Genomic DNA, 13,460 nt, shown 5'->3' with positions numbered 1-13,460 from the left:
TGGATGAACACATACCAGTGTAGATACCAGGTGAAACATGGACTGACTTGGCTGTGATAGCTTTCTCACACAAAGTGACTTTCTAAATCGCAATTTAAATTGCATAGACTTGCACTTAGAGTGGCTACCTCAGCTAAATGGTGAAGGAGACAGCTCCCCAAATAGATTTAGCAGATTCAATACAGAAAGGAGGCACACTGGGGAGTATGGAGGGGGGATACACATTTGCTTTGTCTGTTTATTAGGAATGAGGCCCTCAACAATAATACTAGTGAAGCATTTGTGTGTGTATCTGTCTGTGTGTTTTAATTTCTGGGTCTTTTTATCTTTTTAGGGTGTGGTACTGGGGCCAGTATGCTCTATATGACAGTGGTGGATACATACAGAAACTTGGCAGGACGAGGCACCAGAGTAATTACACACTGTGGAATTTACAGGAAAGAAATTGGCTGGATGGAAAGTAAGCTTTATTACTCAGTGTTACTGAGAAATAAAACAGGATTCTGATGGTCTGGCAGTTCTGAGACTTCAAGACCCAAGCAGTTTTTCAACATGTAATTTTTGGTTATGGTAGTTCAAAATCAGATTTGTGTTAAACGAAAGACTGGTTATTGAATGGACGTCCAATTCGACAGATGTGACTGTTATGCCAGCAACTCAACCAAATTTGATATTTTGCTCATTAAAGAATGAATTTGCAATTAAAAGCCATGTCATAACGTCTCCAAAATGTATCAAAATGCCTCACAGCCAATGATTTACTTTTGAGTTGCAGTGACAGAAACAAGATTTTAGATCCAAAAACCAAGATGAGTTTCAGAGACATTGCGAAAGCTCCCCTTTTTTTTTGTTTGAATAGCATCATGGAATCTTCCAATTCCCTCAAACAGTGCACAGGACTTTGACTACCAAACAGACAACTCTCCTTGGGCTCGATTAGCTGGATGGCTGGTTTACTATGCAGAGTGACACTAACAGCACAGATTTAATTACCACACCAGCTGGGGTTACCATGGAAGTCCCACCTTCTCAGCCTCTTCCCCTCACCTGAGGCGTAGGGACCCTCAATAAACTATCCCCACTTGTCTCTTTCTGTAATGAGAAATCAGCCTGGTGGTCTTGTAAGATTCTGGCAACTTTACCTTTAACTCATTCACTGCTGATTTTGAGGGAATTAACAGTCTTGGAGTGAAGTTGAGTCTTGATCTGTTACTAAACTACTGATCCAGGCGTCTAGATTGATGCTGTGGGGACGCAGGTTCACATTCCACCATGACGTCTGGTGGAATTTAAATTCACATAATAAATCTGGAATATAATACGAGTCTAATGGTGTCCATTAAAAACATTCTAGATCGTTTTAAAAACCACCTTGTTCACTGAAGTCTGTTAGGGAAGCAAATCTGCGGTACTTACCTGGTCAAGCCTATATGTGATTCCGGACCCATAGTAAAGTTGTTCAATTTTAACTGCCCTCTAAAGTGTCCTGTCAGGCCACTCAGTTCCTGGCAATGAGGGATGAGCAACACATGCTAGCCTTTATAGTGAGACACACATCCCATCAAAGAATAAAGAGATTTTAAAAAATCTTAACTTCTCACCTGAATGTGAAACTCTCACTCAATATTGCACAGAAATATCAGCCTTGATTACACTGTTAGATTCCTGTAGTGGGACCTAAACTCGTGCCCTTTCACATTCAGAGACGAGAATGCTATTACTGACCCCTCGATTCCAGATCTTTGCTAAATGAGCTCTCGGTTCGGAAAGTTCTGTAGTTAGCTTATTACACCAGAGTTAGGTTGGACAGACAGTGTGTCATGGTTCCTCAGTGCTGCTATGTGAACCTGTCAGAAAGTACATATTATTGTTTGGCAGTGCTGAACTTGAGTACCACTGAAAAATGACACATTTTGTTGAAGCTTTCGAGCTTACACTCATCGGGATAGTTCGCAGGAATTCTAAAAGGGAAACCAACAGTCATACTATATGAGAAGAGTTTTAATTGGTTGGCAGGTGAGAACAATATTGGACTTAGCTCCAAGACCCCACAAGGCTTGTTGAAGCTTACATTTGAGACTTACTCAAGAGGAACATGGCTGAGAGGTCAAAAGGTAGCCCACATACATTGAGCCTTGCCCCACAGTCAATGTCATCAAGAGAAAATTGAAAAGCGTTCAAAATCATTTAATTTTTCAAAAGGACAATATTGCACTGCCTTCCATGAAGACATTAAAGGCTGATGAAAAGACATACTATTTCCAACAGACTTGTAATTTTGTGTTGCTAGGACAAGGGCCATCTTCATCGAATTTACCCTGTATTACCAAAATGTGGATTTGTACAGTGTCATCACCCTTCTCATGGAGTTCCCATTCTCTGGGGGAGCATCCACCAGCATTGATATCAAACCATTCTCACTACTGCAGCTGAGTACTGGAGTGGATTTTCTGCTCATCATGATGGTAAGTCTTGCTCATGTGGCATTAAATTGTCCTGTTGTGGCTCATTCTGTGCATAAAGATCCAAAGATGTGCAGGTTAGTTGGATTGGCCATGCTAAATTGCCCCATTGTTTTCAGGGATGTGTAGGTTAGGTGCAGGAACTGTGTGGAAGGCATGGTTACAGCGATAGGGTAGGGGGATGCAACTTGGTGTTGGTGTCAACTTGTGTGGCCGAATGGCCTGTTTCCATACTCGGGATTCTATTCATAAGTTAGCAGCCAGGGAGTGGAAACCTGAGCAGGAACTTCGATTTGAGGGAACCAAAGGAACTTGGAAATTAGAAAGCAAAATTGGAAGTCAGAAAAAGCATAGACAAGCATCAGATGGACTCAGAATGGAGAATAATGTTAAAAAAATTGAAATAAAGGCACTCTATCAAAATGCGTGAGCATTGAGTTTTTTTGTTCACTTATGGGACGTGGGTGTCACTGGCAGACCAGTATATGTTGTCTGTGTCTACTTCCCTTAAGGTGTGGTGTTGAACAGGCTCTTGAATCACTACAGTTCAGGTGCCGTAGGTTAACCCACAGTACCCTTAGGGATGAAATTCCAGGATTTTGATCCAATGATATATTTCCAAGTCAGGGTGGCAAGTGGCTCCGGGGCAGGGGGGGAACTTTTATTAATGGAAGCTAACGCACCATACGCCTTCTTGACAACTTTATCTACCTGGGTAAGGTAGGAGAGATTCTTCGATCCATATGTGGAATTAGTTTGGGTGGTGCTAAGAGAAAGCATTGGGCAACGACCATTGGGAGTTTTGACCTGGCATATTTGAGGGGTGAAAGATATAGGACAGATGTCAGAGGTAGTTTCTTTACTCAGAGTAGTAAGGGTATGGAACACTTTGCTTGCAACGATAGTAGATTTGCCAACTTTAGGTACATTTAAGTCGTCATTGGATAAGCATATGGACGTACATGAATAGTGTAGGTTAGATGGGCTTCAGATCGGTATGACAGGTCGGCACAACATCGAGGGCTGAAGGGCCTGTACTGTGCTGTAACGTTCTATGTTCTATATAACATGAATAATGTAGTAGTTGTGGTTACATCGGTTTACACGCAGACTTAGTTAAGTAGTGCTGTGGATGATGAATTCCCACAGTGTGTACAAGACGGGTTTCTGATGCAGTGTGTTAAGGACCCAACTAGGGAATGGAGTATTTTGGATTTAATGAAATAAGAAAGGACTAGTTAATCAATAGTTTTAATCTGTTTAGAGTTTGCACATTCTCCCCTTGTCTGCATGGGTTTCCTCCTGGTCCTCCAGTTTCTTCCCACAGTCCAAAGATGTGCCAATAGAAACTCAGGGTTACAGGGATAGTTTAGGGGTGTGATTCTGAGTGGGATGTTCTTCATAGAACATAGAACATAGAACATAGAACAGTACAGCACAGAACAGGCCCTTCAGCCCACAATGTTGTGCCGACCATTGATCCTCATGGATGCACCCTCAAATTTCTGTGACCATATGCATGTCCAGCAGTCTCTTAAATGACCCCAATGACCTTGCTTCCACAACTGCTGCTGGCAACGCATTCCATGCTCTCACAACTCTCTGCGTAAAGAACCTGCCTCTGACATCCCCTCTATACTTTCCACCAACCAGCTTAAAACTATGACCCCTCGTGCTAGCCATTTCTGCCCTGGGAAATAGTCTCTGGCTATCGACTCTATCTATGCCTCTCATTATCTTGTATACCTCAATTAGGTCCCCTCTCCTCCTCCTTTTCTCCAATGAAAAGAGACCGAGCTCAGTCAACCTCTCTTCATAAGATAAGCCCTCCAGTCCAGGCAGCATCCTGGTAAACCTCCTCTGAACCCTCTCCAAAGCATCCACATCTTTCCTATAATAGGGCGCCCAGAACTGGACGCAGTATTCGCAGTATTCAGATAAAGAAAAACCTGTAATATTTCCAAAATTGATGATGATTATCAATGTGGTGGAAACTTATGTTCTGAGGATTTAAGGAAGCTTCAAGAGGACTTGGACAGGTTAAATGAGTGAGCTAGAACATGTCAGTTAGAATATAATGTGAATATGTGTTGATTCTGTCAAATTGAATAATAAAACAGAAAGGCAGAATATCCTTAAATGGGAGAGGTGTAGGTGTCCAAAGGGTGCTTCTGTTCATGAGTGACTAAAGTTAGCAGGCAAGCACAAAAAAAAATTAGGAAGTAAATATTTTATAGGCCTTCATTGTTAGTGATTTTTTTTATTTACAGAAGCAAAGATGTCTTACTACAGTTGTGTAGAGCCGTGGTCAGACCTTGTATCCTTAGCTAAGAAAGGATATGCTTGTCATAGAGGGAGTACAACAGACATTCACCAAATTAATTTCTAGGGTGTTTGGATTATTTTATTAGGACAGGTTGAGGAGTTGAATTTATATTTCCTGGAGTTCCAAAAATTAAGAGATGACCTCATTAAAAATTTCTAACAGGGCATGGATGGGTGGGTGGAAATAAGAAATCCCCCTGGGCCATTGAGCCCAAAACCAGGGTATGTAATCTAAGGATAAGGTAGGCCATTTAAAACCAAGATGAGGAGGAACTCCTTCACTCAGATGGTCGTGAATCAGAATGTCTTGGTAGCTCAATCATCACGCTGCAAAGAAAGGAAAATGGATATTTCTGGATGCTGCCGACATCAGTGGATGTGAAGATTGCAGGTAAGTGGCTTTGAGGTAGATAATCAGCTAAGATCTGATTGAATAGCAGAACATGCTTGAAGAACTAAATGGCCTACTCCTGCTCCTGGATAACTCAGAGGCTGTAGTGACATTGAGCTGTGCTGCATAACATAAGCAGATATTGGAGCAGGAAGGTGCATTCGTTCAAGACATGTTTCTACATCTCTGGAGTTTTGTGCCTTATCTTTTGTGAATGTCTCCTGGCTCACATATTGTTGGAGATTCTTCTGGAGTGTAAGTCAGATAAGATGATACAGAAGCTGGAAGAGTGGCCATAATGTAGTCAGTCTTGAGCAGATGTGGTGTCATAAATATTTCAATACTTGGCTGTCGCAGCTCCTTCAAAGTCCTCATTGCTGAATTATACCTCGCTGGATGGAATACATTCTGAAAAACTTTCTCAAAAATGTTCAAGCAATGAAGTTGATATTAACCTCATCAGCAAAACATTAAAATTGTGTTACTGGCTTGATTTTTTTTTGTTCGTCTAGAAATTGAGAAAATATTTCACTATTTGCTTCCTTTCAGATTTTCCTCATGCTCTTCATTCTTTATTTCACTGTTACCGAATTGCTGTTGATCAGCCACAGGGGCAAATCTTATTTTCTTCAGCTCTGGAACTATCTGCAGTGGTGCATCATTATTCTCAGTGTCTGCTGTGTGGCCGTGCATCTGAAACGTGCCAGAATTGGCGACAAACAGTGGGCAATATATCGTTCCAATCCAAACAGCTTCACCAACTTTTACCAGATGGCATACCTGAGCTATGTATTTACCAGTGTGACTGCCATCCTTCTTTTTCTGTTGACTGTTAAGGTATGATTCCAAGAAACTCTTGGCCTTCATTCATAAATGTTGCATACATTGTGTACCTTTAGGTTCAACTCACTGATACTATGTAAGGTGACCTCCCCCTTGGTTGCCTGGGAAGACTGTGAGCTACAGCACATTGAATAATCAGTCACATTATTCTTTCCAAACACCAGTTGAAATAAAGGAGGGATGCCCATCATACATCATCCATCCAAGGAACCAACTTATTGTCCCATCCACCCGCACCCTGTCACCAACTGACTGCAGAGCCATCACATTATTTAAATTTCAATCCTAAAAGACAATTCTGAGTAACCTACTATGGCACAGCCCAGAAGGAGGCCATTCATCTCAGCATATCTGAGCCAGTGTCAGCTTTTTGGAAGAACCTGACATTCCTCTATGCTGTCCCAATATTGCCTATAATAGCTTAAAGTACATATCTAATTACCTTTTGAAAGTTACTATTAACTCTGCTTCCTACAGCCTTTTGGTCAGGTCTTTTCAGATCATAAGTATTGATCATTTTGTACTAATTTATCATTTTGACATCTTCTTTCAACCAGTTTAGTCCATATCTCATTATTCCAGTCATTTGGTCATCTTAACACAATGCTTTGGGTTCACATTATTTACAGTATTTAATGTCTTCTATACTTGTGTAATGTCCTTGTTTACTCAACCTCCAAAGGCTAAATGTCCTCAGATTCTCTAATATTTCCTTGTCCAGTAACAAATTCTGGGAATTTTTGAGTGAAAATGGATTGCAAACAGGTTCCTGGGATTTGGAGAATCAAGGGTAAGGTCAGCATTTGTTGCCCATCCCTAATTGACCTTGAACTGAAGGTTTGCTTGATCATTTCAGAAAGAAAGAGTCAACAACATTGTTGTAGGCCAAACCAATTAGGTTAATGGATTCCCTTTCCTAAAGAGATGGATTTTTAAAATTACAACCAGCAGTAGTTTTCATGATCACCATTACTGACATTAACTTTCAACTCCAGATTTATTTGCACTTGCCATGATAGGCTTTTGACCCATTTCCCCAGAGACCCAGTCAAAGCCTCTGGATTACAAGCCAAGCACACCATTCCACCACCTACCTCCCTCTGTGGATGGTAGTTGATTAAACACAGTCTTCTTAGTTTCACTGTGAATATCCAGTAACAAAAATCCTATCAAAAGTGAAAGATTCTTTTAATTTTTGCAAAATTCATTTTTGGTATGCAGGTATTTTGGTAATGCATATTCATGTGAATGATGTATCATTTGGAAAGTGTTAAAACTGTGATCCATATATTTTTGTTAGATAAGAACATTAGGTAATATGGGATAAAGCTCAGACACCCTGATCGAGGGAAAGATATACCGGCAGCCCAGAGAAAGCTCACTTGGTTGATACCAGGTATCGTGGGACTGTTCTGCAAGGAGAGATTGAGTAGTTTGGGCCTGCAGTTATTGGAATTTAGAAGCATGAGAGGCAGTGTTATAAAAGTATACCAGATTCTTAGGAAAGATGTGGAAAGGTTATTTCTCCTCATGCAAGAGTCTAGGATCGGAAGATATAATCTCAGTGTGAGAGATTGTCCAGTTAAGACAGATGTGGAAGAATTTCTTCTGATGGTAGTGAATCTGGGAATTCCTTACCTTTTGAGGTTTCTCATGTATATTCAAGGTGAGATCACAAATTTTTAACCGGTAAGGAAATCCTGGGGCAAAGCAGATTATCAGTTCAGCAATTATCTCATTCAATGATGGAGCAGTTGCAATGAGCTGAAATGCATACATCTGCTCCTATATCTTATGGTCCTGTGGCAAATCATCAATCATCTAATTGAATGGTGCTACAGGCTTGAGAGGCTGAATGCTGCTAACTCTGGCTCTCAGCCAGAAACTAGTCCAGTTCTTCACTTGAAACATTTGTCAGTGGCTTGAATGGATTAAATCAGATAATTAATTAAGATTTCTTTTCTGGTTTGTGCGGAAAAATTAGGCTGCCCGACAACTGCGGTTTATCAGGAAGTGGTCCATCTTTGGGAGAACACTATATAATTCTGCAAAGGAACTGATGGCAATTGGTGCAGTATTCGTTGGTCTTGTTCTTGCCTATGCACAGATTGGTTATTTGGTATGTATTTTCTTATACAGGTTGGCTGTAGCTATGTTACTTGCCACAATTGGCAGCCATTTCTTCAGCTGCCAAGGCCCTGAGCTCTGGAATTCACTCTGTGCTCTCTGTACTTTGGAAATAACTTAAAGCTTACAGTTTTGATTGAGATTTTGCTGTAATATTTATGTCTTGGTGTGAAATATTGAATAGGTTCCTGTGAAGCACGTTGGGGTGCGCTGTCTGCTCGCTAGGTCTGAGGATTGGGAAAGAATGTTGCAAGCAGGCTTGGAGGATACAGGGGGCTGACAAGTGACCTCAGGGAAGACAACAAGCTGGAAGGGGTCTGGAGGGAATTGAAGTCCACACAGAGCTTGTACCGAGATGAGATGAGGACCCCAAGGGGCTTGGCTGTGGAGATATGGTAAAAGGGAGGCCAAACACCTGTCAGTTGTTAAATTTAAAAGTGAAATTGAGACCTTGGGAGCAGTAAAAATGATAGCAACTCCTGGCTAAGATACTCCAGCTTTATGAACATGCATTGGAAATACAGTAGCTGTGATGTCACAGTCTGTGCATGATATGATTATGGCAGTGGAGCTCTCTATGTAGATATATGCATATTTTATTTAAAAATGTGCTGATTAACATCCCGTGACAAAAAGGAAATTAATGTTCTCCTTGTGTGTCATGTCTTAACGTTTAATTGGGTTGGTAATTAATGATGAATTCTTCTAAAATTCCTTCTGAGAGTCTTTCTATCTGTTGGGACAAATAGTGACATTACCTTCTGTCACTTCATAGGAGAGTTAGAATGATATAAATAAGTCCTGAAAATCAAGAAATACCTCTTGGGGTCAAGTGTGTTAACAATTGATGGGATGAAAGCCTGTGTGGTCTGTGAGGGGGAAGATGACGCCTGTTTTAATACCTCACCTCATAGTGCAGCCTCAGCAGCAACCATTATTTCATTAGGAGGATATGTTGCTAGGAACAGGTAGAATGATCTCTGAAAATTTGATTCCATTTTTTCAGGTTTTTTCAGCTAACCTCAGTAACTTCAAGACATTTGGAGGCAGCATTCTTTCCCTGTTTGCTGTGATTGAAAAAGGAGTTTGCTTCAAGCAGTGCCTCTTTGAGTACCCAAATCTCTGCTACTTATACTACACCAGTTACATCACCATTGAGGTGTGGATTATACTGCAGCTGTTTGCTGTGGTACTAATTCAGAATTACAAGATAATGAAGTCAGAGATGTACAGGCCTGCAGTTGAACCACAAGATCATGAGCTGGTGGAATTATTCGTCAAAAGACTGAAGATGTGGATTGGTATAAGCAAAGAGAAAGAAGTATGTATACACAGTCTTTTACTGCTTGGACCAATCTTTATCTTATAAAGGCAGGGGAAGGGCACAGTTACTTCCTGTGAATTGCTTTTGTCAAAAGCTCCCATTGGTTACCATCTCAAGTTGTGTGAATTGTGGAGATTGTATCATCAGACCTGCAATATGGTATGTCATCATACTTCTGGTATAAGTTGGCCAATATGTGGCGCACTGCCTTCCCCTGTCGATTCAAAAATCTCTTTGTTGCTTGTTTGCATGATTCTTCCTGTCACTCAAACTGCTGTTTTTTTAAAACAACTCAAATATTTCATTAAACAAATATGTGCAAATGACACTGGGGTTTGGGATTACACTAACTTTGCTTCTCTCTCGTGGGTTGCTTGCAGCAACGATCTGGAGATTCATTTTGCATTCCAGAAGATTTCAGGACAACCTTGAGGGATTAGCAGTATTGCATTATGGGACAAAGACTGCCAAGCTCAATGGGGATTTGAGTTTCTGTCTGTGCTCAGCTGACTTTAGACAAAATCACAAAGCCACTAAAATTAGCCTCAGATTCCTAGCAGAGGGAGGAAGGTAAATGTATCTCACCTCCAGGCCCTCTAGTGACTCCCTCCTGTCAAAGGTTTGTGAAATCAGACCTTGGGAGGAATCAGCATTTGGGGTGCGTTGGGATGAGGAGGTGGTTGGAAAGGGAGGAGGGGGGGAAGAGGGAATTCATCATCCTCCCCCTGCTTCCACCATAGACACACAGCTTTCAGCCAAAAAAATCCTGCCCTCAATAGCATCCCTCTTCCCAAAACTGGCAGCTATTTGACACTAAAAAGTACAGCATCAACTGTGCAACTACTAATTGGCTTTGAACAAATCTTCACCAGTCTGTTGTGTGGGACTTCCATTGACATTATGTATGTTTCTCAACCAGTCAACATCCCAAGAAATGTATTCTCCTATCCCCACCCTTGCAGTGAGTATAGTTTGTGCCCATGTCAATGTATGGACAGCTGGTGGGAAAAACCCAAGTGCAGTCACTTCTTCCTCTTACTCTTTTGTGCTGAAGGACTGGTGAATATAGCAGTTTATGACCAAATAAGAATGCAGGAGGCTTGTTGCATTTCCATCTCTTCTCCCCATCAACCCCCTTAAGCCTCCACTTCTTTCCCTCCCTACCACCACCACCACCATTGCATACTTAAATTTATTTTTACCATATTGAGAATAAGATGATTTGTCTCCTTGAACACCAACACTCCTTTATAAGCACACACCGTCAATTATTACTGTAGGGGAATGCATTGGGGCAACCCACTTCAGGATCATTGACATCATCCAGCCATGAAGAGTTAAATATAGATAGTGATTAAATCATCTTGAAAATTCAACATTCACAATGTTGCTGATGATTTTAGCGGACAGACATTTTGTGTGTAACATTCCTGACCACTTATTTCTAAACCCACAATGGTTTAGAATCAGTGAATCGACTGAGGCTGTTTCTAAGAAAAGATAAAAATGAAGGGTGTTCTGGTGGATGTTTTTAAAGGGTTTGATAGAATAATCAAAGAGAAAATATTTCCACTTGTAATATTTGTAGGACAGTTCTCGGAGTCGTATAGCACAGAATTACACCCATCGGTCCAACTCGTCCACGTTGATCAACCTTCCCCAAACTAAAATAGTCCCAATTGCCTGAGTTTGGCCTATACCCCTCCAAGTTTTTCCTATTCATGTACCTGTCCAAATGTCTTTTTTGAATGTTGTAACTGTACCTGCATCTACCACTTTGCCTGGCAGTTTTTTCTACATTCCTGTGTGGAAAAAGTCACCCCTCAAGTCCTTTTTTAAATCTTTTTCCTCCCGCCTTAAAAATATGTCCTGTAGTTTTAATCTTCCCCCACCCTTCGGGAAAAGACCTTTTGTTATTCATCCTATCAGTGCCCCTCATGATTTTAAGGTTACCCTTTATCAGGGGAATGTCTTAGACTCCCCCATCTTCAGATACCTCAATGATTTCTGTCCATCATAAAGGTCAGAAGTAGAGATGTTGCTCATGATTACGCTATGTTCAACACCACTCACTATTCCCTGGATACTGGACCAGACCGTGTCCAATTGCAGCAAGATCTAGACAATATCCAGACATGGGCTAAAAAGTGGCAAGTAACATTCATGCCATGCAAGTGCTGGGCAATGACTGTCTCTAACAGGAGAGAATCTGTCCTTCGTCCTGTGACATTGTGATATAACCATCACTGAATCCCCTGCAAGCAACCCTTTGCGGGTTAACATTGGTAAGAAACTGATAAATAATGACTAAACCAGGTCACACGCTAGAAATCCTGTAGGCAGTTACTGGACTCCAAACTGGCCACCATTCAAGAGTTTGAAGATTTGCAGCTCGGGTGCTGGTTGTAGATGTTGGTGAGTCGTCGAGCTGGGAGGTTTGATTGCAGACTTTTCGTCTCCTTACTAGGTGACATCCTCAATGCTGTGGAGCCTCCTGTGAAGCATTGTTGTCTTGTGCCAGTTCAAATTTATATGGTCCAGTTTTTACTGCTTTCAATAGGTGCAAGATGTGGCTGTGCATTGTAATGGTCAGTATATCAGGTCTAATTCCATTGTGTTTGTTGATGGACTCTGCAGATGAATGCCAAGCCTCCAAGAATTCCTGGCTGTCCTCTGTTTGGCTTCTCCAACGATAGTAGCATTATCCCAGTCGAAGTCAGAGATAACAGGATCTGCAGATGCTGGAGAATCCAAGATAACAAAGCGTGTAGCTGGATGAACACAGCAGGCCAAGCAGCATCTCAGCAGCACAAAAGCTGACGTTTCAGGCCTAGACCCTTCTCTGATGAAGGGCCTAGGCCCAAAACGTCAGCTTTTGTGCTCCTGAGATGCTGCTTGGCCTGCTGTGTTCATCTAGCTACACACCTTGTTATCTCTTATCCCAGTTGAAAGTGAGTTTTTCTTGTCTGTGTGTATTGAAACTAAAGACTAAATGAAGAAACAAATGATTAAACAGATCATTGTGGTCTCCTTGTCGGTAGGGGTACAAATGAACACACTTAATAAAGAGTAAATAGATGCCCTGAAGAACCTCAAGGAGGACAAAAACATCGTCACTGTTCCTGCAGACTGTGGTAATGAACAAAACAAGCTACATACTAAAAGCCAAAGAACTACTTGCAGATACACAAACTTACCAACAGAGGGAGTGGCACCCCACACCATAGCTAATAAACCAAATAACCAATACACTACGGAACCTACACAAAACAGGACTGATAACAAAAGCAGAAATACAAAGGGTGAACCTGGAAGGCAACAACACTGAAGATTCTATGGACTGCCCAAGGTCCACAAGCCTGACGTATCCCTCAGTCCAACTGTGGCTGTATCAGGAACCCCATCGCACAAATCAGCCAAGGAACTATAACAAAAGTTTAAACATTTAATCAGTAGTTCAAGATACTCCATACAATCAACTCAAGAATTCCTGGACAACATCAAGAACACTAGAATAGTCACTAGAAGTGGTGATGATCTCATTCAATGCAACAACATTGGTTACATTGATTGACAGAAACCTAGCCAGATGAACACAACAGACGACAAAACGAGGAACAAATCAACAAACACTGCATATGCAAACTACTGAACTTATCTTGCCATTGAATATAAAGTGTGTTGTTAAGCATATGTGAGCAGATCAACAGGACTCTCATGAGCTCACCCATCTCCGGGCTGATGGCTGAGGCAGTCATGCAGACACTGGAGCAAACATCCCTCCCACAGATCCAACCCAAGCTCCGGATCTGATAAGTTGACAACACTTACGTAATTATGAAAAGAACAGAAATTGAGAACACCCATCAACTTATTATCACCATACTCCGGGATCAGATTTACAACAGAAGAGGAAAACAACAAACTCCCAGTCCTGGGCGTGATGCTGGAAGGAAAAGAGAACAGTGATTTCATTATAAAAGTATAC

At 41.3% G+C, this 13,460-nt stretch overlaps 1 protein-coding gene across 2 annotated transcripts in view; it reads left to right on the top strand.

The window, feature by feature from the left end:
- The window catches only part of pkd1a (polycystic kidney disease 1a), a 179,607-nt gene that overhangs the window by 159,246 nt on the left and 6,901 nt on the right, over positions 1 to 13,460 (top strand). For both annotated transcript variants that reach the window (XM_048551749.2, XM_048551750.2), the window contains 5 exons: positions 335 to 460; positions 2,291 to 2,465; positions 5,728 to 6,015; positions 8,006 to 8,140; positions 9,155 to 9,469. In XM_048551749.2, coding sequence (XP_048407706.2) covers positions 335 to 460; positions 2,291 to 2,465; positions 5,728 to 6,015; positions 8,006 to 8,140; positions 9,155 to 9,469 — 1,039 coding nt within the window. The remainder of the gene's footprint in view (positions 1 to 334; positions 461 to 2,290; positions 2,466 to 5,727; positions 6,016 to 8,005; positions 8,141 to 9,154; positions 9,470 to 13,460) is intronic.

The sequence above is a fragment of the Stegostoma tigrinum genome, chromosome 23 (genome assembly GCF_030684315.1).
Source record: "Stegostoma tigrinum isolate sSteTig4 chromosome 23, sSteTig4.hap1, whole genome shotgun sequence".
NCBI classification, from domain to species: domain Eukaryota; kingdom Metazoa; phylum Chordata; class Chondrichthyes; order Orectolobiformes; family Stegostomatidae; genus Stegostoma; species Stegostoma tigrinum.
The sequence above is the reverse complement of the archived record's forward strand: the minus strand, read 5'-3'. Positions and strand labels throughout refer to the sequence as shown.